General features: G+C 39.6%; 1 protein-coding gene and 1 pseudogene across 3 annotated transcripts; both read left to right on the forward strand.

The window, feature by feature from the left end:
- Positions 1 to 1,441: 1,441 nt before the first annotated feature.
- Positions 1,442 to 15,584, forward strand: LOC130040447 (E3 ubiquitin-protein ligase TRIM38-like). Of its 3 annotated transcripts, XR_008794993.1 has the most exons (8): positions 1,442 to 1,754; positions 4,322 to 4,753; positions 6,545 to 6,640; positions 7,512 to 7,742; positions 8,455 to 8,512; positions 9,082 to 9,104; positions 9,197 to 9,309; positions 14,155 to 14,260. XR_008794993.1 is itself a non-coding variant. In XM_056132526.1 (7 exons), the coding sequence occupies exons 2-7, from the start codon at positions 4,346 to 4,348 to the stop codon at positions 14,667 to 14,669; spliced, it is 1,386 nt and encodes a 461-aa protein (XP_055988501.1). In that variant the 5' UTR covers positions 1,442 to 1,754; positions 4,322 to 4,345; the 3' UTR covers positions 14,670 to 15,584. The 3 variants fall into 3 exon arrangements, 2 of the variants coding, with proteins under 2 accessions (XP_055988501.1, XP_055988502.1); XM_056132526.1 differs by lacking the exon at positions 8,455 to 8,512 and having other exon boundaries at positions 14,155 to 15,584; XM_056132527.1 differs by lacking the exons at positions 1,442 to 1,754; positions 8,455 to 8,512 and adding an exon at positions 4,040 to 4,137 and having other exon boundaries at positions 14,155 to 15,584.
- A 1,543-nt stretch (positions 15,585 to 17,127) lies between these two features.
- Positions 17,128 to 18,962, forward strand: LOC130040133 (cohesin subunit SA-1-like; annotated as a pseudogene).
- The last annotated feature ends 5,498 nt before the right edge of the window (positions 18,963 to 24,460 follow it).

The raw sequence follows: 24,460 nt of genomic DNA on the forward strand, positions 1-24,460 counted from the left end.
ACTAAAGTCAGGGGAGAATTCCGAGCACTCAGTTGCTTTTTTTGTAAGTGACTCTGTTCTGATTTTCCCCTCTCACTGCATCAGAGACAGATTGATTCACTAGTAGAAAATGGTAAGTCCCACTCCTTGGCTTCTTCTGGCTTAGGAGTTTTAGGAGGTACAGCAAGAGCTGTAACAGTGACTCTCCAGGGATAGCTGTACCCTCTGAGGCATTAATAGATGCAGTTTACTGAGGTCAGATAATAGGATGACTCCCAGAGATGGCTATAATGTGAGCAGTAGTTCTCTCCTTTGCTGCATCTTGGTAACATGCCATCACAGCTCTCTCCCAGTGCCTTACTAAGCACCCTAAAGAGGAGTGAATATTTGGGAATGAAATCTTTTGTGTCCTTCGGACCAGATGTGACCTATGAAGAGAGAAATGCTGTAGGAAAGTTTGATGTTTTCTTTCTCAGTGTTGCTTTGGTTTCTTATCCCAAGGAACTTTAAGCTCACCTGAATTCAGTTACCCATAATGCTATTAAAGTCCAGAGAGAGAGAGAGAACTTTTGCCCCTAAACTGGAGGGACTTTAGATCCTAAAGCCTTTGTATGTCATTAGAGTGTTCAGTCCCATCAATGATCTCTCATTAGGTCCCCAGGCAGACCTGACTCTGACATTCTATCTGACCTGACAATGGTTGTGTGACAAGCCATACCTAACAAACTGAATTTGAAAGACCACTCCACTGGTTTTTGGAGAGAGAAAAGAAACAATGCTGCCTCACTGCTGACTCATCACTAAATTCTGCTACCTGTATTCATTTTTCTCAAGTGCTGGACTCATTAAGGTTCATATCCTGCTTGTAATACTAAGGGAGAAAGTGACAGAAAGAGAACCAAAGAGAGAGAAAGTGACAGAAAGAGAACCAGAGAGAGAGAGAGAGAGAGAGAGAGAACACTGTCCAGTATTCTGGTCTGGAAATGATATTTCTCTTGACTTAAAGTTTATATTCTGACTAAGCATGACTACCAGAGTCATCCCCCAAGAAACCATATTTGAAAGGAAGATTTCATGGTGTTAGCTCTGTTCCCCTGGAGATCTTCACAGAGTTTCTTTGTTTTTCTCCTGAATGACACTCTGAATTATAGTGAAAAGAGTTAGAGAAGCAAAGACAGAGCTATGACAGGCTCTATAAAGGAGCTAGAAGATTTTAGTCCTCAGTTTCAGTTTCAGAATTCCTGGAATTGAGTGCAGATTCCTGGTATTGAGTCCTAACTTCCCTGAAGTGAGATAGCCATGGTGAAGTCAACTAGAGTTACCAATCAGATGCAGGTAGAAAAGTCCACCCTTTTGTAACCTGTTTGTTTGTTTGGTCGGTTGGCTGGTTTGGGGACCACACCCAGCAATGTTCAGGGTTTATTCTGCTCTCAGGAAATACTTCTGGTGCTCAGGGATGATATGGGATGCTGAGGATCTAACTTGAATCAGCCACATACAAGGCAAATGACTTACCTGCTGTTTTATGGCTTTGGCTTCATTGCTTGGTTTTAAAGATCACTGTGGAGTAAAGGCATCATTTCTACAAATTCACCACCCAGTCAGAAGGAAATGAGTTTAAAAATGAGTCAGACAGGACTTATAACCTCACAACAGTTTCATTTCAGATCTGATTTCCTACAGCAGTTTCACTTCCGAGTTTAGTCCAGTTCTAGTAAACTTTCTCACTGAGTCCTCAGTAAATAGAAGCCACTGAAGAGACTGACAACAAAAATGTGAGTTTTCGGGGGTAAAGAGTAGAAATGTAAGACCAAGGTTTGCTCAGTGAGCTTAAGTCTCTCTCTCTCTCTCTCTCTCTCTCTCTCTCTGTCTATCTGTGTGTGTGTGTGTGTGTGTGTGTGTGTGTGTATTGAGAGAGAGAAAGGGATACAGAAGACAGACAGAGACAGAGATAAAAATAGACCAACTAGGATCTTGCTCGGGAACTGTCATTTGTGTGATATAAAGAAAGATAATATGAGACTAACACTTAAGAACAGTCAAGATAAATGACTGCGCTGTGGTTTCAAAGCCAGCCTCATATGCTGGGGGGAAAAAGTAGCTGGAATGGAGAAGGGACCACTAAGTAAATGATAGTTGGGCAATTCTCTCGGAATGGGAGATACATGTTGAAAGTAGACTAGGGACCAAGTATGATGGCCTCTTAGAATCTGTATTGCAGACCATCATGCCCAAAAGTTGAGACAGAGTAAGAAGGAAGGTAGCTGAGACAGAGGCAGGAGGTGGAATCGGATGGGGGTGGCAGGAGGGATACTGGGAACATTGGTGGTGGAAAATGTGCCCTGGTGGAGGGATGGGTGCTTGATCATTTTATGACTGAAACTTAATCATGAATGTTTGTAACTGTATCTCAGGGTAATTCAAAAATTAAAAAAAAAAGATCCACTGTAAAGCATGATGCACTCTAACTCCTTCTCAGGACCTCCATCTAGACCAAGAAGGCACAGTCTCTTACCTTGATAATATTCTGGGATTGAGTTAGATTTCATGGACATACTTTTTGAAATACATTATTTATAATATAAATTATAGCTCGTAGGCTATAATCCAGCATTTTAGAAAAGCTACTTGTGATGCTATTGTGTAAATGAATATGTAAGAAAAACTGATTGTCTATATAATTGTCACTGTCAACCCTTAATTTTTAAAAAATTTTTTTACACCCTTTAAAATTATCCATAGAATAAAGTCCTTTTCTCTGGGGGCATATATTATTATTTGACTTTTCACTTCCCTAATAATAAATGATGTTGATTTTTTTTTCATTTGAATGGGGTAATTGTGTCTTTGAGAAATATCTACAAAGGCACTTTGGGCATTTTAAAAAACTGTTTAATCTTGTCTTTGAGAATCATTTATGCAGGAATTTTGCTCATTTTGAAAACTGTTTAGTGAAGTGTTATATTATAATTATAAAGTGCATATATCAAACATCCTTTTGTTTCTGAAATGAGATGCACTTGGTAATAATGACTTTCTTGACATGTGATTAGATGCTATTATTAAGATTTTTTTTGTTTTAACATAAAATAGTTTTGTTATAAGGGAACAGAGAGAAAGAGTAACATGTTCAAAATAGACTTTGAGCTTCTCCAGAAGACCAAGAGCCTTTGGGAAGGGTCATATGTGGATATTCACAGTACCTTGGCCTGAAGTTCTATGCCCAAATAAAAGCTGTCAGGTATTGTCAAAAGAGAAGAGTTTTGAACTTTTTATGGTTTTATCTCATATTTGTAGCTTCTATGATTTTGATGTTTGGCTCTGGAGCTCAGGGTTTACTTCTGACTGGCATTCAGAGATCACTACTAGTGGGGCAAATTTCACTCATCCATTTTATTCATACATGGGTGTATTCATTTGATTACGATCTCTTCTTAGGGAGTCTTGCAATTGCAGGTTCATTTTCTCTGAGTCTTCAAAAGCTCTGTTCTAGGACCTACTCTTCTCTTCCCCTCAGATCAATTTTCCTTCCCTCAGATCAGGGAGGATGACAGAATGGACATATCAGTTGCCTATTAGCTTACAATGTCACCGTAGACAGATCTTCACAGGCTTCATTGAACAGATATTGTTATTTGGAAGTAGGGGTTAGGTAAAATACAGAGAAAAAATTTTATTAGTCAAATATGAGTCCACTGAAACTTCTTTATTTACAGCCTTAATTCCTAAGTGTTTCTACTAATATGAACAATCAATCAGAAACAAAGTATTTGTGGTGGTTAGTACATTGGTAGCACTGTAGCACTGTCCTCCTGTTGTTCATTGATTTGCTTGAGCAGGCACCAGTAATGTCTCCATTGTGAGACTTGTTATTACTGGTTTTGGCAAATAGAATATGTCATGGGAAGCTCGCCAGGCTTTGCCATGTAGGCAGAATACTCTGGGTAGCTTGCTGGGCTCTCCAAGAGGGGCGGAGGAATCAATACAGTATGGCTGTGTGAAAGGCGAACGCACTACCCGCTATGTGTGTGAGGAATAACATCTTCCTTCTTGCTCTTAGAATTGATCCAGAAAAACGTTTCATGGTTATGATGTGTTCTGTTTCTGGAGGACCAGTTATACCAGCACCTAAGCTACTAACAAATGAAATGTGTCTAGGTATAATGAGATTCTAAATTTAAATATTTTAGATTTACTCTAATCTACAGCACTTGGGATAGCACTACTGCATTCCAAACACAATTCATACTCTGAAATTATCACTCCCATTAGATTCAGGTGATGTGTATTTCCATCACTTATAGAAAAATCCCATCTGCTTGATCGCCATCTCTATTTTCAGTATTAAAGATTTCCAGGAAAAACCATGGCCTTGTGCACAGCTAAGACCATGAGGGAGGAAGCCACCTGCCCCCTCTGCCTGGAGCTGATGACTGAGCCCGTGATGATAGACTGTGGACATATCTACTGCCGTTCTTGCATAATGAAAAATCTTGAGAACCAGCATCAGCAGTCATCTTCCCAGGGAAACTTCCACTGTCCTGTATGCAAGGCACAGTTTCAGAGGGAGAGTATCCGACCCAGTAAGCAGCTAGAAAGCATCATTGGCACCATTAAGATGATGGAGCAGGAACATCTGTGTAGGGAACACGGAGAGAAGCTCAACCTATTCTGTGAAGATGATGAGCAACTCATCTGCTGGCACTGTGAGCGGACACCACAGCACAAAGGGCACACCGCGGTCTTTGCTGCAAATGCATATGAAGACTACAAGGTGAGTACTGGCCAGAGTGCTTCACCAAGTACCCGTCCCTCTTTTGCATCCATGGGCCTGAAATTATTCAGTCTGAAACCCAGGATGATGATATAGATGTCATCACTTTAATCTTCAGATAAGCTTTATAATGGCTATTCATCTTATATATACATAAATAGAGATATATCAATGCATCTACACAGAGTATTGCTATATCTCTATGGACAATGATATCTGTAAAACTCTTGGCCCATGGCAAAACAACCATTTTTTATGGAAAAATTTCATAATGACCTTGATGGCATTGAAAAACTGATAAGTATACCTATTTATTCAGACAAGTTAATATACTGACTTTACAGAGCAAGATGATAATTGACTACTACTTTCAAGATAGAGAGCTGCTTAACTTTACAGTGTGCTCCTATATTGGGAGAAAATACTTGAAAGATCATTTAAAATTTTGATATCAGTAGTAAATAATTTAAAGTTGCTTGCATAATGACATTTTTCATTAGATATCACAGCTCTTCCCTGTCTCTTTATTTTTTTCTCAAGAGTGTTTTCCTAGCAGTGTCCTGTGATCCAGAGATCGCTCCATGTGATACAAGTCCCAGTGGCCTGACTGCATAGTGCTAGCGCAGTGCTGTCGGCCACTGGGCTCCTACCTGGAGATGTTCAGAAATCCTATAGGCTGGCCTTTAGAGAAAATGTGATTCTCAGGATCAAACTCAGGATCCTGATAAAATTTGTGCCCTGTCTCATTGACCTTCATTGGGGTTTGACCCTCCTATTGAGGTTTGGATTTAGCCACCACACCTAGAGATGCTCAGAGATTATGGTTGACTATGCTCAGGGTTAGTTTCTGGATGTGCCTGGGGAACCATAGGCAGTTTGGACCAGGTATGCTCTTATAAGGCAAGCAACTTTACCCCTGTACTATCTCTTCATCTGTCCCTGGTGTCTTTCTAAAAACTATGGAGGTACTTGACCTACCCTTGCTTTTTTACTTTTCTTTTTTGGGGGGTCACACCTGGCAATGCTCAGGGGTTAACACCTGGCTCTGCACTCAAGAATTACTTCTGGCGATGCTCAGGGGACCATATTGGATGCTGGGAATCAAATCTGGGTTAGCTGTGTGCAAGAAAAACATCCTACCTGCTGTGCTATCACTCTAGCCTGGTCTACCCTTACTTGTACACAATAATATATAAAAATGTTAAGGTGTCAATAAGCTGCTACTGTTATTTGGACTTAACACATTAGTATATAAAATATTATCACACATTATTCTATTCTTTTTATTTTTCAGTGTTCACTTAGGAGAATGTAGCATTGTATATCTTAGGCCATGGTTCATCAGAAGAGCCTGTTTCTAAAGTAGAAAAATGATAATAACAAATGTAGCAATTCCTTAGGTTCTTCAGCATATCAATTATTTTTTAAATTTTGTTTCTTGAATCACCATGATACACAGTTACAAAGTTGTTCGTGATTGTGTTTCAGCCAGACAATGTTCCAACACTTATTCCTTCCACCAGTGTACTTTTCCTCACACCAATGTCACCAGTTTCCCTTTGGCTTCCTTCCCACCCCCCCACAACTAGCCTGCCTCTACAGCAGACACTCTTCTTTCAAGAGATCAAAGTTTTCACTTCACACAAATCCCTCAGTATGTATTCTTGAAAGTATAAGGACTATGCAAGTTTCCAATTATTATTTTAAATTTGAAAGTATGTGATCTCCCCTGACATATATATTGAAAATCTTTCTAATTCATAAACTTTCACCAAATGATTCTGCTTTCAGGATATCTTCAAGGAAACTTTGACATACCTGAGAAAACTCAAAGACCAAAATAAGGAATGGCAAGGGAACATAAGAGAGCAAATGACAAAATTTCAGGTAAGAATTTGAGTTCATTTGAGTTCAAATATGTTAACCCTAGAGCTTAGACATATAGATGCATAAGACAAAACAAAAGGATGCTTTAATCTCATCAATCTAGACTAAATAGATAAATTGCAAATTATTTGTTTAAATGATCCTAGTTGGCAACAATTATGAGAATTGAGCTCCTGTTCCTTTGACCTTTCAGCAGTAATTGTGGAAGAGTCCTAATATCAGTTAGGAGAAGCAGAATAAGTTGTCTCCTTACTAAGACTCATCTTGACTAGTTTATAAGCATTAAACTACTCAAAGTAGCTTACTGTTTGAAGCCTAGGCCTACCACTGTGAGAAATTTACCACAATGCAGGGTTTGGCATGAAATTTTTCATGCTCAAAAACTAATCATTGAGTAGAGGATCTCTCCAGTTGAATTCATATTTTAAAAAATGAGGATGAGCAGAAAATGGTGCAACAACATCTGGAATTGCAGATTAACTTCTGTTTCTATGATTGAGCAGACTGCTCAGAAGAGAAACTCATAGCTTTATAGCAACATTGATGTAAACCAACAGTCTATACTCAAATGTCATGGATCAGTGGGCTTTTCAGGGTGTCTTTTCATACCTTTGCCCTAGTCTCTATGTGTGAGTGCAAATTTGAACTCGCAGAGGATATTCCTTTTTCCCTCCATTGAACAGTCAGGGGTAGTGGGAGAATACAGATCCACTAGCATGTAGAGAAAGCAAAGTCCCTAAGAGATTTAAACTTCCTGTCTGCTATAAAAGTTCTATTTAACTATAAATGAATGAAATTATTCTATTTTGATTATCTATTCATCTAATGATAAACATTTTCCTCATTTTTGAATATGCTTTCTTAATTCTAGTCTGAAGTACTGCATGAAAAAAAATTGTGGCAGTTTGGCTTTAAGGAAATTCACCAGATCCTACACATGGAGGAGAATGCTTATGTATGGAAAGTAGAGAATGAAAAAGAGAAAATTCTGAAGACACTGAAGGACAGTGAATCCCAGCTGGAGAAGCAAAGCCAGAAACTCAATCAGAACATCCTGGAACTGGAGAGGAAATGTCAGGGCTCAGCCCAGGAGTTACTGCAGGTGAGACTGCGCACATGGAGGAATGGATGAAGGCATCAGTTCCTGGGGTTTCAGAGGAAATGATGAGGACTGCTCTGCTGCCGTTCTCAAAAACGCACACAGTGTGGAGAATTTAAAGGAATGCTTCTGGAGTTGGAGCAATAGTACAGCAGACAGGGTGCTTGCCTTGCACGTGGCTGACCCGAGTTCAATTCCCAGCATCCCATCTGGTCCCCCCAGTGCCGCCAGGAGTAATTCCTTAGTACAGAGCCAGGAAATCCCCCTGAGCATTGTCAGGTGTGACACAAAAGGAAAAAAAAATTAAAAAAGAATGCTTCTTAGATACATGTGCCTGTATATAGGTGTCCTTTACTAGTCTATAGAGTGCCTTTATGTAAAAAAAAGACCCTTGGATACACACACACACACACACACACACACACACACATATATATATATATATATATATATATATATATATATATAGCAGTTCTTAGAGAACAATGGGAGAACTTTCGTTGGCATCTGTTAGCCTCTGTTTATTTCAGAGATTTCTGATGTCAAACGATCTCCTCAAAGATATTATTCCTGCTGACTGGTGGAGGCAAAAATGAGTAACATCAGAATGATTGTTAAACTTTCTAGAACATATTATGAGGCCTAATTAATAGCTACAGTAGGCTATTGTCCACTATGATAAATACCTGGAGCTTCTTATTCTGTTTTCTTAAAGGATGGTGGAGGCATAGCAAGACGTTCCACCTCCGTGCAAACCTGCTCACATCAATTTAGTGAGTCAGTCTACAAGGCTCTACAAAATTTACCTGTGAGGACCTTTGTGACAAACAATGTCTCCTATAACCTCTTTACAACAAATGAGGTCACTGAATGCAAAACATGCAGAGTGTGAAAGTATGACACAACTCTTAATCTTCCCCCAAACAACTCACAAGCAAACCTGGTTCCAGAAATATTAACTCTTCATGTTCCAAAAGTAAGAAAACATATTCCAAAGCTGATCAGATACTGCCATAGTAATATGGGCCAGGGTTTCTCAAACTCTGTGCTTGTACTGGTACTGGTTAGCAAGCATAGAAAGGTTAAATATCAATGATGTATCTGGTTGTAATTGCTGGTCTGTGGAATGGTGCGTACACAGGTATTGGACTGCAGGTTTGAAAAGGCTGACGAATGCTGTCTAGGGAATTGGGATGGGAATCATTGCCTGGGAATTCATTAATTCATAGGACTGGAACCACTGCATTTATTCCTTGGCATGTTTATAGAGAAAAAGCCACTTACCAAAGTTCTATGAAATGCTAATATTTCCATACCAACATCTATCTTTCTTGTTCTATAGGATGTGACAGACACTTTGCACAGGTGAGTGCTCTTTGAATTCAGGAGGGAGGGATTACTATCTGGAGTCTAATAGAATGTCATTCTGATGAATTTTCTGGGCTCTTCTTCTCTAGGATGTCTGTTATGAAGTTAAATGCACCAGAGGATGTCTCATTGAATATTCAGGCTAAGCTGGGTCCTGGTAACATTTTAAGGGAACTTATAAAATTGTTTGAAACTTATAATGGTATGTGACATCACAAATTCCCTAAATAATACAGGTGGGAGGAATACTGGGCAATGCATTTTACTGCTCTTCTGTGGGCAGGTTCTAGCTAAAGTATTGGTTTTCTTGATGACTATTCAAGTTCTTTTTCTCAAGTTCATTAGTGATGTCCCCCAGAAAAATGACCTCTATTTCTGTCCCATACAAAAAACAGAATCATTAAAACTTCCCAATCAGTGGACTGTGACAAATTTTAAACTAAATTATCAGTTACACAAATATTTAGAACAGGACATAATAATTATGTTTATGTCATTCAATTCCCAGAGTAATTCCAGAAAGGTAGGTGAAGACTGACTGTGCTGCCAGTGGTTTTATGGATAGACCAAGTGGGATAATATAAATGTTTGAACCATATGAAAACCAAGTTCTACCTAGTAAAAAACTTGCTGCTTCTTACTTCATTCTTTCCATAATTACTTTATTTCCATAAAAATCTATAATTGTAATTTTAAAAAACTGAAAACTAAGGATTTTTTGCATGATTTGTCAAACTATAAAATAAGAACCTCTATGAAAAGTTTATTAAGTTTATGAAAATCTAGTGGCTGAAAATAATGCAGTTTCAGGTCTGAGCATATAGGAGGTTGATTGCCTTTTATACATCCAAACCAACACCCTATATGGTCCCCTGTGTTGTGCCAGAGATGATCACTAAGCCCAGAGTTAGGAGTAAGTCCTGAGCACAGCCTGGTTGGCACCCAAGCACCCCCACCCTACCTTCCCCCTAGAAGAATGCAATATCTCACAAGATTTCAGTAATCTTACCACAGCTCAGAGGAATCCTTTACCTGGGCTCTAACAAAACTGCAATAAACATGATTGCTAGGCTCTGTTTTCAGCTGGAAGCTAACACGATCCACATCCAAGCTCACTGTGACTGTAGGTAGAATTCACTTCTTGATGCATGTAGGGCTTACAACACTAGCTCTTTGCTGGATGCAGGTTGGATGCCTTTTTGTATATCCTACAGAAAAGTTTCAAATGCTTGCACGGGTCTGGTCGATTGTTTCTTCAAAGTGAGCTCAAAAAGCAAGAATCTCTAGTATGAATCTGATGGCATTATTAACACTGCCATAATAAAATATATTAATAGACATGAAACCCCATCATTTTTACTGTTTAAGTCCAATGTAATATGATTGGTCTTTGGTCCTGAAAGTAGTTATACAAATTGCCAATAAAAGAAGGGAGATTATTAAAGTCATTGCTAGTCTGCCAGCTCAGTGACAAAAACTAAATTGCTCTGTGGACAGTATTTTGTCTTTATTAATTCCACTTTAGCTTAGTTGTAGGAGTGCTGATGAAACGAGCACTTAATTAGACAGCACTGGGTATGTTCAGATGATTAGAATACATTGCTTTACAGTTATGAAAAGAAAAAATGTTCTGAATTCTAAAGACATGCTTGGCCCCACATGTTCCATACAAGAAAATTTAATGCTTCCATACTGTGAGAGCATTATGGCATGACTGGAATGGTGATGGAGGCAGTTGTTCGATAGATAAGGTCAAAGCTTCTCATAACTCAGACCTTTCACCTACAAAGTGAGTTTTATGTAGTATCCTGTTAAGTGTACTATGCAGATACTATTTTTCTACAGTACTATAACTAGAGTTCAATCAGATCTCTTGATGACGATACAGCACCCTTTCTCTAGCTGAGGTGAATCAATTACAGTATTTTCATTATTAGTAGTATTTTGTTATAAAAATTTGATTTTTTTATTTTTAACCAAAAAACTGTGTTTTATTCCTGACTCTGAGCACAGGGATCCCTCATGTAGGATTTCAGGGAACCTTTGGAGAAACAGAAGATTGCAGATCAGTCACTTGCAAAAGCATTTTACCCACAGTACGATCTCTCAGTCCAGGTTATAAATATATATAAAGTATGTTTAGAAGTAGCATATTTGATGCACTAAATTAATTATTATTTATACATATTTGTTTTGTGCATTTTTTATTTTTTAAATTCTATTTTACTCATTGCCATTTTCAATGCTGTCAATTATAGGATTACATTCATTCATTCATTCATTCATTCATTCTTTCCAACAACACACACCCAATCAAAATGTTTATTTCCTTCAACCATTCCAAGCTTTACCAAGATATTCTCCTCAAATCCATCTGCCCCTCTCCCCACCATGGTAAGTTTGGTTATGTAGCACTGTTTCCAGATTCTATTGTTTTGGCCCATTTGTTATTCCCTTACTATGCTTTTTTTTATCCCATATATGAGAGAAATTATTCTGTGTCTGTCTTTCTCCTTCTACCTGTATATAAAGTAGGTAAATATAATATAAAGATAAAGATAAATATAGATACAAAGTAGGTAGATATACCTGTATATAAATTAACAATAAACATTGCATAATTATATCTTATAGCTAAGTAGCAATCTATTATGTATATAAACCATGCATTTGTTTTTAATTTTTATTAGTGAAAAACCATGAGGTACAGTTGTAGACTTAAAAATTTTTGTGCTTGGATTTCAGTTATACTATGATCGAGTACCTATCCCTCCTCTAGTGCCCATTCCCCACCACCAATGATCCCAGTATCCCTCCCCCATCCTCCCATCCCACCCCGCCTCTGTGGCAGGCATTCCCTTTTGTTCTCTCTATCCTTTTGAGTGCTATGGTTTGCAAAAGAGGCATTGAGTGGCAATCATGTTCGGTCTATAGTCTACTTTCAGCATGCATCTCCCATCCTGGGAGGATCCTCCCAACACCCTTTACTTGGTGTTCCCTTCTCTATCTGAACTGCCTTTTCCCCTAGCATGTGCGGCTGGCCTTCAAGCCATGGAGTGAACCTCCTGGTACTTATCTCAACTATTCTTGGGTGCTAGTCTCCTATTTTGTTACTTTATATTCCACAGATGAATGCAATCTTTCTATGTCTATCCCTCTCTTTCTGACTCATTTCACTCAACATGATATTTTCCATGTAGTACCACTAGTATGTAAATTTCATAACTTCATCTTTTCTAACAGCTGCATAGTATTCCATTGTGTAGATGTACCAAAGTTTCTTTAACCAGTCATCTGTTCTTGGGCACTCGTAAACTATACATTTTTAAATCATTGATCTGTTCTTGAAAACTTGGGTTGTATCCAGATATTCACTATTGTTACTAATGGTGCAATGAACATAGGAGTGCAAATGTATTTTCTGAATATAGTTCTTGGGCCTTTAGGATAGATTCCCAGAAGTGTAATGACTGCCATATAGAAACTCAATTCTTATTTTTTGATATTTGTTCATAATCTATAAAGGTTGAAACAAGTGAACTTCTCTCCAACAGTGGATGAAGATTTCTTTTCCCCACATCCGTGCCAATTCTGGTGATTTTGTTCTTTTTGGTGTGTGTCCATCTTACTGGTGTGAGATGATATCTCACTGCTATTTTGATATGTTTCCCTTATAGCAAGTGTTGGAGAACATTTTTCATATCCCTATTGGCCACGTGCATGTTTTCTTTGAGGAAGTGTCTGTACATCTCTTCCCCTTTTTTATTTTCTTTTCATTGCTCTATTTTGGATGGGGTTTTCAAACAGGGTTTATTTTTAACCATCCAAAGTATTATAAATAAAATCCCAATAAGTTGAATCTGCTCCTGTCAAGAACTCATTGAGAGGAGTTTAATAAGTGAATTAAAGAAAGAATAGATTTAGGGCAACGACTAAGGAACAATGAAACAACCAGAGCAGGGATAGTCAAGGAGTCCTCACCAGGTGGGCCTCAAATACAGATGGAGTGATCTGAAGAATAGGAGAATGTGACCCGAGAGAGAAGTACAGACTCAATCAGAGCACTATGGAGAAACTGTTATAGTAGAGTTTCCAGCTCTCTTATTGGCTAACTAAAATGAAATCAGGTAGAAGGTAGAAAACTGGTTCCATACTGGTCATTCTCCTCAGAAAGACAAGGAATTAATAGGTTGGGAGTGTTCTGAAATAAAATAACAGGAAAGAATCCAGAGAAGAATTATTTCTGCATTCTTTATTTCCCTATGTTCTACTATCCATTTGCTTGAAAACATTAAGTGACTCTCTGTCTAAAACAATCTCTTGTTGTGTTTGATTTTTTAAGTTGTACTGTTGGCTGCTATCATTGTGACCATCCTATTTTTTCTCTCTTAGTTCTACTCAGATCATTTTTTGAATATTTTTTCTTAATACATCATCTTGTATTAATTCTGATGGCATATAAAAAAATCAAAGGGAGTGAATACTTAAAGAGTAGCCCTGGAAATAGCTTGTCTTCGATAATCAAGTATAGATTTATCTGTATTTTTCTCTTCTGATACTGTGTCAGTGTCATTTGGAAAAATAGGGAGGCTTGTTTTTCCTCTAGTATTTCATGATTAATGAAGTACTATACAGAAGAAGAATGGCTTTGGAGAAGAGAATACGTAAATATGTCAGATATGTTCATCTGGACTTTAGCTTGTATTAGTGTGAGAAATAAATAATGTTAAATAAGAAAGGAGAGCAGTCAGAGCCTTCATAGTATATGCTGCTACTACCAAACATTTAACAATGTCACAGTCATGCCCACTATTAAGAAAGCATGAATTAGCTCCTCAATCCTTTACACCATTCTTTGTAACCAATATGCTTTCTATTTTACTTATCACAACTAATTTTGATAAAATGACTATAATAGTTGTTAGAATAAAGTTTTTGTTTTGAGCCTGGACTGATACTATTTGAAATATACTGAAGATTAAGCATGAAGTAACCATGTCATTTTGTTTTCTCTTGTTTTATTTATTTATTTATTGATTTTTTGCAGTTTCAGTTACTTTTGATCCAGATACAGCTCACAATGACTTACTTGTGAACAAGGATGAAAACAAGGTGACCAGTGGATCACCCCAAGTGAAGCATGAGACTCCTGCTAGGTTTAAAGACTTACCCTGTGTCCTGGGATGTGAGGTCTTCACCTCAGGAAAACATTCCTTTACAGTATATAACTTAAGAAGATCTGAGTGGGATGTAGGAGTGTGTCTGGAAAATGTGCCAAGGAACAATGACATGAGACGGGATCCTGAGTCTGGATTCTGGGCCATTAGATGCTGCAAACAGAGGGACTATGTAGCCCTTACATCTCCCGTAACTCCACTTCGTCTGGAGGAGGAGGTTAGGTGTCTAAGGGTTTTCCTGGACTATGAGGCCGGACTTGTCTCCTTTTACAACTCAAATTCTAGCTCCTGCATCTTCACCTTCCCACAGGCCTCTTTCTCTGGGCCTCTCAGGCCTTATTTCCACATTGGTGAAGGTTCTTATTTGCACTTTGATGAAAACTAAGATTTGTAAGAAATTTGTAAAAAAAGATTTTAAGATTTGTAAGAAAAGAGCACAGTATCCTTATTCTTGTATGCAGTTCAAAGGAATAGGATTCCAATCCTGTAAGGGTAGAAATTTTGGTTGCTTTCTTCACTATTTACCACAACCCTGAATAATGCTAAGCTCTAGTAGATAACTAATAGATTTGCATTGATTGAATGGATATAAAGACTCTATGCAAGCACCACAAATGAGGAACCTGCTTTAGAGGGAAGTTACTTAGTTACAAAGACCAGACACTATCTGTCTGACTTCTCTTCAGTGTATTCAGTTTTATGAAATAAATACTTGGCCTGGATAAATTCCTACCAGTGATTTCTTCTTAAGAAATAATAAAAAACCTTTCCTTTGAGTGTGAAAGTGTTAAAACAATCCCAAATCAATCTCCCTTGCAGTGTCTTTTGTAAATATTGGGATAATACAGTCAAGACTAAAGATCCTAGGAAAAAATTATGTGACCCACAAGAGTAAAAGCAAGCTCAGGTTAGAGAAATAAACAATATGAATAGTTTTATTAGGGAGCAGCTTCCATGTAAGAAACAAAGTGTACACATTGCACTCACTGTGGTATATATAAAAAATAGTATAAGACTACTCAAGGACAGTAGAAATGAGGGCCAGGCAGACTGGTCCATGTTTGGAAGTTTGCCAGAAATATGTGTTTGAGTGGGATGTGTGGGGGGATGCTAGAAAGAGAAGAGGCCACTATAACACTGATAGTTGGAGATAATCACTCTGGACCCAAACAAGCACCGAAAGGAGACAAAGGGGTGTACATGATTAAATTTCAGTGTCTGTATTTCAAACCTTAATGCCCAAAATTAAAGAGAAAGATACAGAAAGATAGAGATTGGGAGAGAGAGAAGAAGAGTAAAAGTGTCTGGTGTAGAGGGAGGGTGGGTGGGGATGGTTTTGTGACAGGAGGGAAACTGGGGATTTGGGAAGTGGGAAATATACACTGGTGAAGGGACGGGTGTTGGAACATTCTATGACTGAAATCCAATCATGAACAACTTTGTGACTGTGTATCTCAATTTAATTCAATAAAAAAGAAAAGAAAGAAACTACACATATATGCTAAGAACGGTTGCATTTTTCCTAAGTAAGACAGCTTCCTCAAAGAAACTGTACATACTCCGACGCAAAGTGGGGCATAAATAGAGAAAGAACTGTTTGTCGTCAATTCCTAATTTATATAGCTGTGAGTTCACAATGTGGGTGCACAACGCTGTCAGTGTTCTAGATCTGCTTCCCCAGCCTCCCCAAGCAGAAGATCAAAGTGACAGGGGACCACAGCCTAATGCTGATGATCAAAATGGCCCATTTAATGCAGAATTCAGCTGAAGGGGCTTGGGGTATAGACTGCACGTAGGTATGATTGGTCATTTATAGAAGTAAATTGTTGCAGAAGTCAATTCTCTTGGGGAAATTAACTCAAGGAGACACTCTCTCTCCCAGGGACATTTATATTGCTTTTCTCTTGCCCTCTAGTTGTACATATTAAGCAATTAAGTTTACTTCTTATTAATAAGAAGTTATTTGCGGTTATTTGGATAACCATAAAGTGATACGATTTCCAAAACTTAGTTCTTCGGGCTCCAATTCAAGCCAGCTGGCCTTTACCATAAATCCCATACTATGTTCTCAGGCTGGTTTTGCTTATCCTTTTACTTGGGGTCCTGTTTCTTCAGTCATAATGGCTTGCATCAAGACTGTGCTTGCTTATGGTTTCGAGACTTAAATTTCGATGCTGTGGTAGCTTTTCTTCTTGTCCCGGGTCCATCCAAGTCCCATGGTGGAACCTCCCTTTGTGGGGTTTAGGAACTATGGCAACCAAAGTCTGAGTCAAGTAATTATGATGGCTTCCCAGGAGTAGATATATTTGAGTCAATCAAATTCCAGATATTAGGAGCATAGCATTAGTAGTTTGTATTTAAGCGAAGAACATTACTCTATAGTAAAATAAAATGTCATAGGGGAGATTAGCACTGTAGCACTGTCCTCCTGTTGTTCATCGATTTGCTCGAGCGGCCCCAGTAATGCCACTATTGTGAGACTTGTTGTTACTGTATTTGGCATATCGAATACGTCACAGGTAGCTTGTCAGGCTTTGTCATGAGGATGAGATACCCTTGGTAACTTGCCGGGCTTTCTGAGAGGGGCGGAGGAATCAAACCTGGAAGGGGAGATTGGTGAGTGGAAAATGCCACCAGATGGCAGGTTGTCATTGCAGCTCCATTGAAGGGGCAGCCCCCACTCCTGAACCCCTGTCATCCGCTCCATAGTAACCCCTCACATTGGGATAACACACCAGAGACTTTGAGGTCAAAATAGATCAATGGATGAGAACGCCTGTATGGGAAGCTGAGGATTGCCATTGAGTTTCTTTGAATTGTACCACAATTAATTCTTTTACCCCATGATTACTTCAGAATTTCCAGTGTTACAGAATTCAACTAATGAAACAACTGCCCATTCAGATGCTAGTAATGAACTTGAAGAAACAGATGGCAAGGGAAAACAAAATGGGGTCATCCTGGCCAGCTTCCATCTACAAATAAGCAACCTCTAAAATTTCCAGCAGAGAAGAGTAGAATTGATGCTGGAGATAGAGAAACAGGTTGTGGAAGAACTAATGGACACCCTCAACAGAATGGAGAAGGGGAGTCTGTCACATTATTGAAGTAGTAAATCTGGGGGAAAGTGCAATGCAGGTACTGTGAGAATAGAGACATTTTGAAATATGCAGAATGTAGAAATCATCAAAAAAATGACTGAAGAATTTGATGAGGACATTGGTGATTATCCCCTTACTATGCCTGGTTCTCAGTGGAAAAATATTCATTCAAACTTTTGTGAACTTATTGGCATCTTGATTCTACAGTGTCATATAGCATAATTTAAAATGAATATTTGATGGACACAATAGTCTACCTTTTGACTGGTTTGTCAGATTCCCTGGTCAGAGCTCTTAGGCATACAAGTACCCTTGCTGTCATGAAGCTCATGACTGAGCTGGTGAATGTTGCCTTAAATCTCAGTATTCATTTGATCATTGTATAACTGAAACCCAAGCACAAAAATGGGTAAGTCTGCAACTGTACCCCATGATGTCTCACTATTAAAAATTTTTAATAAAAAAATGATAAATAAAACAATCTCAGTCTTCATCAGGATAATACACAGATACACTATGAAGCTGAGAGGAATAAAATGATTGGAGAGGGGGCCCATAAAAGGTGAAGTTGCTGCTTCAGAAGCACAAAGAGCTGCCAGAAAATCAGGATTAAATTGAAAATATGATGAACTCTATTCTTAAGGGTATATTTGTTCATAGATACCATGATGCCATTATTGAGATTTGAGCCATTAGTATTGAAGAAATTGGAGTGTGGATAAAAATGTATAGTGATGCCTTCCTAAATGACATTTACCTAAAATATGTTGGCTGGATAGGCAAAGAGAAGTCAGGCTGAAAGTGTTTGAGAGCTCTACAGAATCTGTATACTGACCAACAATTATTCCCCAAATTGGAGCTGTTTACTAATTGTTTCAAAGATCATATTGTGTCAATGACACTTGATATGGAATATGATGTTGCTGTGGAAGCTATCCAATTGGTCACTTTGATAATTCATGGAAGTGAAAACACTCTTTCCAATGAAGACTGTGAAAATGTTTATCACTTGGTGTACTCAGCTCTGGGTTTTATAGTCTCTGAGTCTTGTTTTATAGCTCCTGGAAGCACGTGGCCATCTTATCATCTCATTCCTACTATGGACAAACTGGCAAGCTACCGAATGTAACCTGCCCACACGGCAGAGTCTGGCAAACTCCCCGTGGTGTACCCAATATGCCAAATATCAGTAATAATGAAGGGTCTCATTCTCTTAACTCTGAAAGAGCCTTGAATATGGCACTTTTTAAAAAAATCTCAGGGCTCGGACGAAGGAGACGTTACTGGGGCCTGCTTGAGGCAATCAACAAATAACAGGATGGTCGTGATCGTGATTGTACTCAGCTCATAGTCCCATTGCTGTAGCAGCTGGAGAATTCCTTCACAAAAACCTATTTAGCAGGCATGACCCACAGGCAGAAGAAGTACTAGTGAAGGAGAGGGGAAGGAACAATTCATAATGGGAATCTCATTAGGATGCTTGTATTTTCTTCCTTGAGAGTAAATTATACAAACATGCAGCCTACTTGGTGGACAGTTTGTGGGAGAGCTCAAGAACTCTTAACAAAAAATTATGACAGTGGGCCTGGAGCGATAGCACAGTGGGTTGGGCATTTGCCTTGCACGCAGATGACCCAGGTTCGATTCCCAGCATCCCATAGGTTCCCCCGAGCACCACAAGGAGTAATTCCTGAGTGCAGAGCCAGGAGTAACCCCTGTGCATCGCTGGGTGTGATCCAAAAAGAAAAAAAAAATCCTGACTTGCAAAAGTAAATAAATGAATAATAATAAATAAAATAAAATTCTGACAATGTATCTCTGCCAAAACCCCCACATCCTCTAGATACAGATTCCCATATTTTATATACTCTCGAATAAAGAGGTTTATTTTTATTTTAAGGGGGCATAAAGTAAGAAATAACTGCAGCCATTTTCCAACAGTTGCTGTACACATTCATTTTATATAGAATAGGAAGATTCTGAAACAGTACACTTTCTATTGGTAGTTGTCCTGTGCATTTTTAGCAAATTCTACCAGCAAATAAAGTATTCTCAGTAAAAAAAAAATGGTTCTCAAGTTATCAGTTTGCTATTCTTACCACTTATTTCAATGCCCTGCCAGAATCAACTTACAATATCTTTCTTAAAAAGGTAATCATGAATCCTTTGCCATCCAAAAGTTATTTTAGTGTAACATAACTATGTTTACTTTCCAGGCACTAAATCATGAATTTAGGTAATCATAAATTCTTTGCCATCCAAAAGTTATTTTCGTGTAATATAAGTGTGTCTACTTCCCAGTCACTAAATATCTTTCTGTGCTAATTTTGTAAATTAAGTTTTTCAATGCTAGAAGTATATGATGCATAAAAATCAGAACATTTTATAAAATTACTAAAATTTAAATCTTTTACTATGACTTAAAAAAATTAAGGATTCAATTAAAAATTTGAATATGAAGTTAAAAAAAAGATGCCAAACACCTTTTTCTTGAAATAAAACTAGTGGGGAAGGGGAAAAATCACAATCCACTGTGCTCAGGGACCACTCATGGCAGGGCTCAGGAGGTCTGGGATCAAACCTTTGTGTTGCTGGGATCAAACCCAGATTTTTGGCCAAATGCAAGGCAAACTCCTAACCAGCTGTATCATCTCTCTGGCCTGAAGCTAATTTATCTCTCAACTTCTTTATTTCATTATCTCTTTGACCTGAAAATAATTTTTTAGCAGAATATTTGTGTAAATTCTGAGCAAGATTCATCAAATGTACCTGGAGTATATGGCAGGGTCTACTTCATTAGCCAATATCTAATGCACTCACTCAGGAAGCTGCCTGACACTCTGGAAAAATGGAGAATTTTTTTTCAAAACTAAAAGAAGATGGGGGAAAACTAACTGAAAAGCAACAGGTTTCCAGTGTCCCTGGATAATGCCTCTTGGTTATTTATTTATTTATTTATTTAGTTTTTGGTGCCTTGTTCAGTAGTGTATAATCTCCAAGGGCGGCCAGGGGAGGTCCGGGCAGCTCTCCCCCCTCACTGCCTGGGTTGGTGGTGGTCTTTGGCCTCTCGCCCACCCGGGGCAGCCCAAGCCATTGAACAGACAGAGAAGGAAACGAGGGCCAAGCCGGTTGATTGATCAATTGCTGTTTTTTCCATTCTCCTCACGTACCTATTTCAGTCTCTCTGAGCCTCCCATTCTAGTCTCACACTGCCCCTCATTCCTGTCTCCTCCTGTCTCTCCCACTCAACTCTCTGCTCTCTCTCTTGCTGCCCTGCCTCTCTCTCATCTCTCTCCAACTCTCTCTAGTCTCTCCAACTCCTCCAGCACTCTGGGCCAAGGCTATACCTAGTACTGTTGCAAAATCAACATAAGAAAGCCCTTCCTTTGTTCATAGGCAAAATACCACTTCAGGTGTTTTTCCTCTTTCCTCAGTCCAATAACTTAATTAACATCTTAATTCTACTTCTTAATATTAGTTACTTTGTATGGACACAGTAAGAGATACATTGAGGCTTGTAGGGCAGCTCTCCTGGGAAATCTCACCACAGACTCAGACTACAGTGGTCAGGTCAGATTAATCATTCCTAACCCTAGCAGGGTTCGAATCTAGTTATTACTTTTTGGATCATGACAGCATTTGTCCATGACCAAGTTCTTAACTTATAGTTAAGCATTATGGCACTTTGGCCAGGCCCATTTTGATGCCAGGGTAGCATATAACTCACCGCTTGCCCTGGTTCCATCCAGTCCCTTGTCAGGACCCTACTTTTGGCGTGCTAAGAAGTAAAGGTAACTGAGCCTTAAGTCGAGAGAGCAGATGCCCAGGAGGTAAATATTACTGAGAGTCAATAAACTCCCACATTACTAAAGCATAGCACTTACTGTCTTCTTGTGCCCATACAAAAAGGACATTGCTCTGAATTAACTATGCAAAGGACTTAAGGAGAAGAGAAAAACAATATTTACAAGTTAACAGAGCACAAAAATAGAAGTTATAAATAAACACAGAGGAATGGGAGCACTGTGATGGGAGTAACCCAATAAACCTAAGCTCCCTGCGGCAAGGCAGAAAGGACAAACCAATGTTATCCTACATGGTAGTACTCAGGAATTACTCCTGGTAAGATTGGGCATCCATGTGGGTGTCTGGGAATCGAACCCAGATCAGCCACATGCTGGACAACACCTTTTTGACACTCTCACAGTGAATGCATGGTCAGTGACAGCAGCAGGGTACCAGAAATCAAAGGGCTCAAGATATTTCAGACTGTGATGGGGGAAGAGAGGCACAGAAATGAAACGATTCTAAAAGTGAAAGTCTGTTCTCAGGTGAAATATTAGCTCACTGTGAGGTGTCATTCTGGCCCAAAGAAGTTGGCTTCCTGGGTTAATAATCGCCCCTCCCTATTTCACACATTCCATAGGGTGCAGAGAGAGATTACTCCTTGGGTGGGTCAGTTTGCCAATGTTCCTTCTTCCTTAAGTCACTGGGTCAACAGGATGTCTTAGGACTATATCCCCAGTTCCTCCTCTAGGTCTAAGGGCTTGGACAGACCCCCACACGGCTCTTAGCAGCACCTACAAGATGGAAGAGCTTCCAGGGACCTTCCTGTCATATATCAGAATCTGAGTTTAACGTATGCCTCTTCCTCAGTCTCCTTACAGCCCTCTTGCAACACTGCATATATTTATTACTTATACATGTATGGTGCTTACATGAAAGACTTTTACACCTAAGTTCATCAATATGACAATGTTTTGAGCTAATGAGTGTGGGTTTTTTTTTCTTTGCCATGCAATATCTCTTAGTTGGATAAGGATAATATTTAGCCCTTTTTTTTCCTCATTTGGGGACACTGCAGTAAGTCACTAGTTCCTCTTAACACTGACCTCACAGCTCAGAGCAGAGTGATAGCCCAGGACTCCTGTGACTCCCTGCTGGGTCATTTATTGCTCCTGGGCTGTCCTTGAGGTTCTAAGTCCTGCAGCAGTAAAGTGAGGAAGAAGGAGACAGGAGAGATAGGTTGAGGCCTGTGTCCTCATGCCCATGAACCCTGATACTATCACACCCATCTCCCCACATCCTCTTGAGCTGTTGAAAAGTATTAAAGTGGCCTGAAGAGAAAAGCGAAGATGAATCCAGGTACCGATGCTCCTGAGTCCTTCTGGGGCTTTGTGGCAGAGGAAGAAAAATCAGGAGTCAGAGTCTGTGAATTGAATCTGGTCAGGATTCCTAATAAGACTGCTGGGAACACAACAGCCTCCTGGCTTATTATTTGTTTTTTCTATCGCTGATTTTACTACTTAGTCATCTCCCTTTCAGAATAAACTCAGAGAGATCATAAAGACAACTTTGCAAGTTTCCTCGCACCACACAGGACTCTGACCTCCTCAGGGCTTTCAATTTTGAGTTTCATTCTGTCAGAGTAAACTTCCTTGTCCAGGTCTAAGAAAAAGGCAGTGACACGGGGGCGAGGGAGAGGCAGCTGTGTTTCCACAGAGAGAGACTCCCAGCAAGGCTTTCTTGGCGGATGACTCTGAGGCCTGTAAGTGTTTATGTGTGGAATTGGGTTGAGGGTTGAGGGGTGGATACCGGCAGCTGATGGAGAATCAGGGATGGGGTGTGGGAGGGTATTGCTAATGGTTGACAGAGAACAGCTCCAACAATGATAATATTCAGGCCTTTTCTTTAGAGCTCTCTCTGCAGTCTGTTTTCACTCTCCCCCGTGTCCATGATTCAAAAGATTCAGGATGTGAGGGCCAGCACAGGACACCGGGGCCTCATAGGAGGGGAGATTCTGCTTCCTGGAACCCATAAGGAAACTTATGGATAAAAGTGCATGGATAAAAGTCCCTCCAAGAAATTGTCTCTGAGAGATTAGTACTGATAATTGGAGGGAACTTGTTTTTCCTATAACTTTAGTTGAGTCATATTTCTTATTTTAGCACTGCCCATGGAGAGAAACAGTTGTGGCTAGAGAAATATTTCTGGAGTGACGCTTTACATACTGAAGATCTGAATTGGATTCCCAGCACTGCTTGGTCCCCAGTACAATATTGGGAATGGTCATTGAGCACCAAGTCAAGAATAGCCCCAGGGCATTGTCTGATAGAACCCTCAGATCAAATCAAAGAAACATTTGCTTTTGTAACTTCAGCCAGCCTCTATTCCCTTCTCTACTAAAGCCTAGCAATGACTCTAGTGGACCAGCTCCCAAAAGCAGCTGCACCAGTGCAGGGAGGCATGCACCTGTGCTCTTGGTCCCTTTCCAAACTGAGTCTGGCCAGGCCCAGGCTAGCAGACAAGAGGGTATCCAGCCCACAAGATCCCACTGAATCCTGGCCTCACTCATCTGCTTCTCACTGCTTGTATACCCTGGATTCTGGTAGCTCCTTGGGTTCCAGTCACCTTGAACTTCTTCTGAGTGACACTGTTGGATGAGCGGAGGGAGAGTTGCCTGAATCTCTGCTCCCAAGTCCAACCCAGGACCAATCAACCCCTTCTCATCCAGCTCCTTCCTCGGTTCTCACTTCCAGGTCAGGTAGGAGGACAGAAAGAAAACACTGTGGGGCTGGAGTGATAGCACAGTGGGGAGGGCTTTTGCCTTGCACACGGCAGACCCGGGTTCAATTCCCAGCATCCTATATGGTCCCCTGAGCACCGCCAGGAGTCATTCCTGAGTGTAGAGCCAGGAGAACCCCCTATCCAAAGCTGAGTGTGACCCAAAAAGCAAAAAAGAAAAAAGAAAATAAAAAAAGAGGAAACACTGCTCCTTCTGGCTGTGTTGTTGGGTTTCATTTATCATACACTTTTAATTTTATCTGACTAAATATATGGAATAATATCCCATAGTATAGTTGCACAGCATTTTATTGGTGCATCCATTTTTAGACATTTGAGTTGTTTCTATCTTTGACTATTAATCCTTTTGCAAAAATATTCTTGTTGGGCTGGAGCGATAGCACAGAGGGTAGGGCATTGGCCTTGCACATTGCCAACCCAGGTTCAATTCCTCCATCCCTCTCGGAGAGCCCGGTAAGCTACCGAGAGTATCTCACCCACATGGCAGAGC

This window comes from Sorex fumeus, unplaced genomic scaffold (assembly GCF_029834395.1).
Source record: "Sorex fumeus unplaced genomic scaffold, SorFum_2.1 ptg000094l, whole genome shotgun sequence".
NCBI classification, from domain to species: Eukaryota; Metazoa; Chordata; class Mammalia; order Eulipotyphla; family Soricidae; genus Sorex; species Sorex fumeus.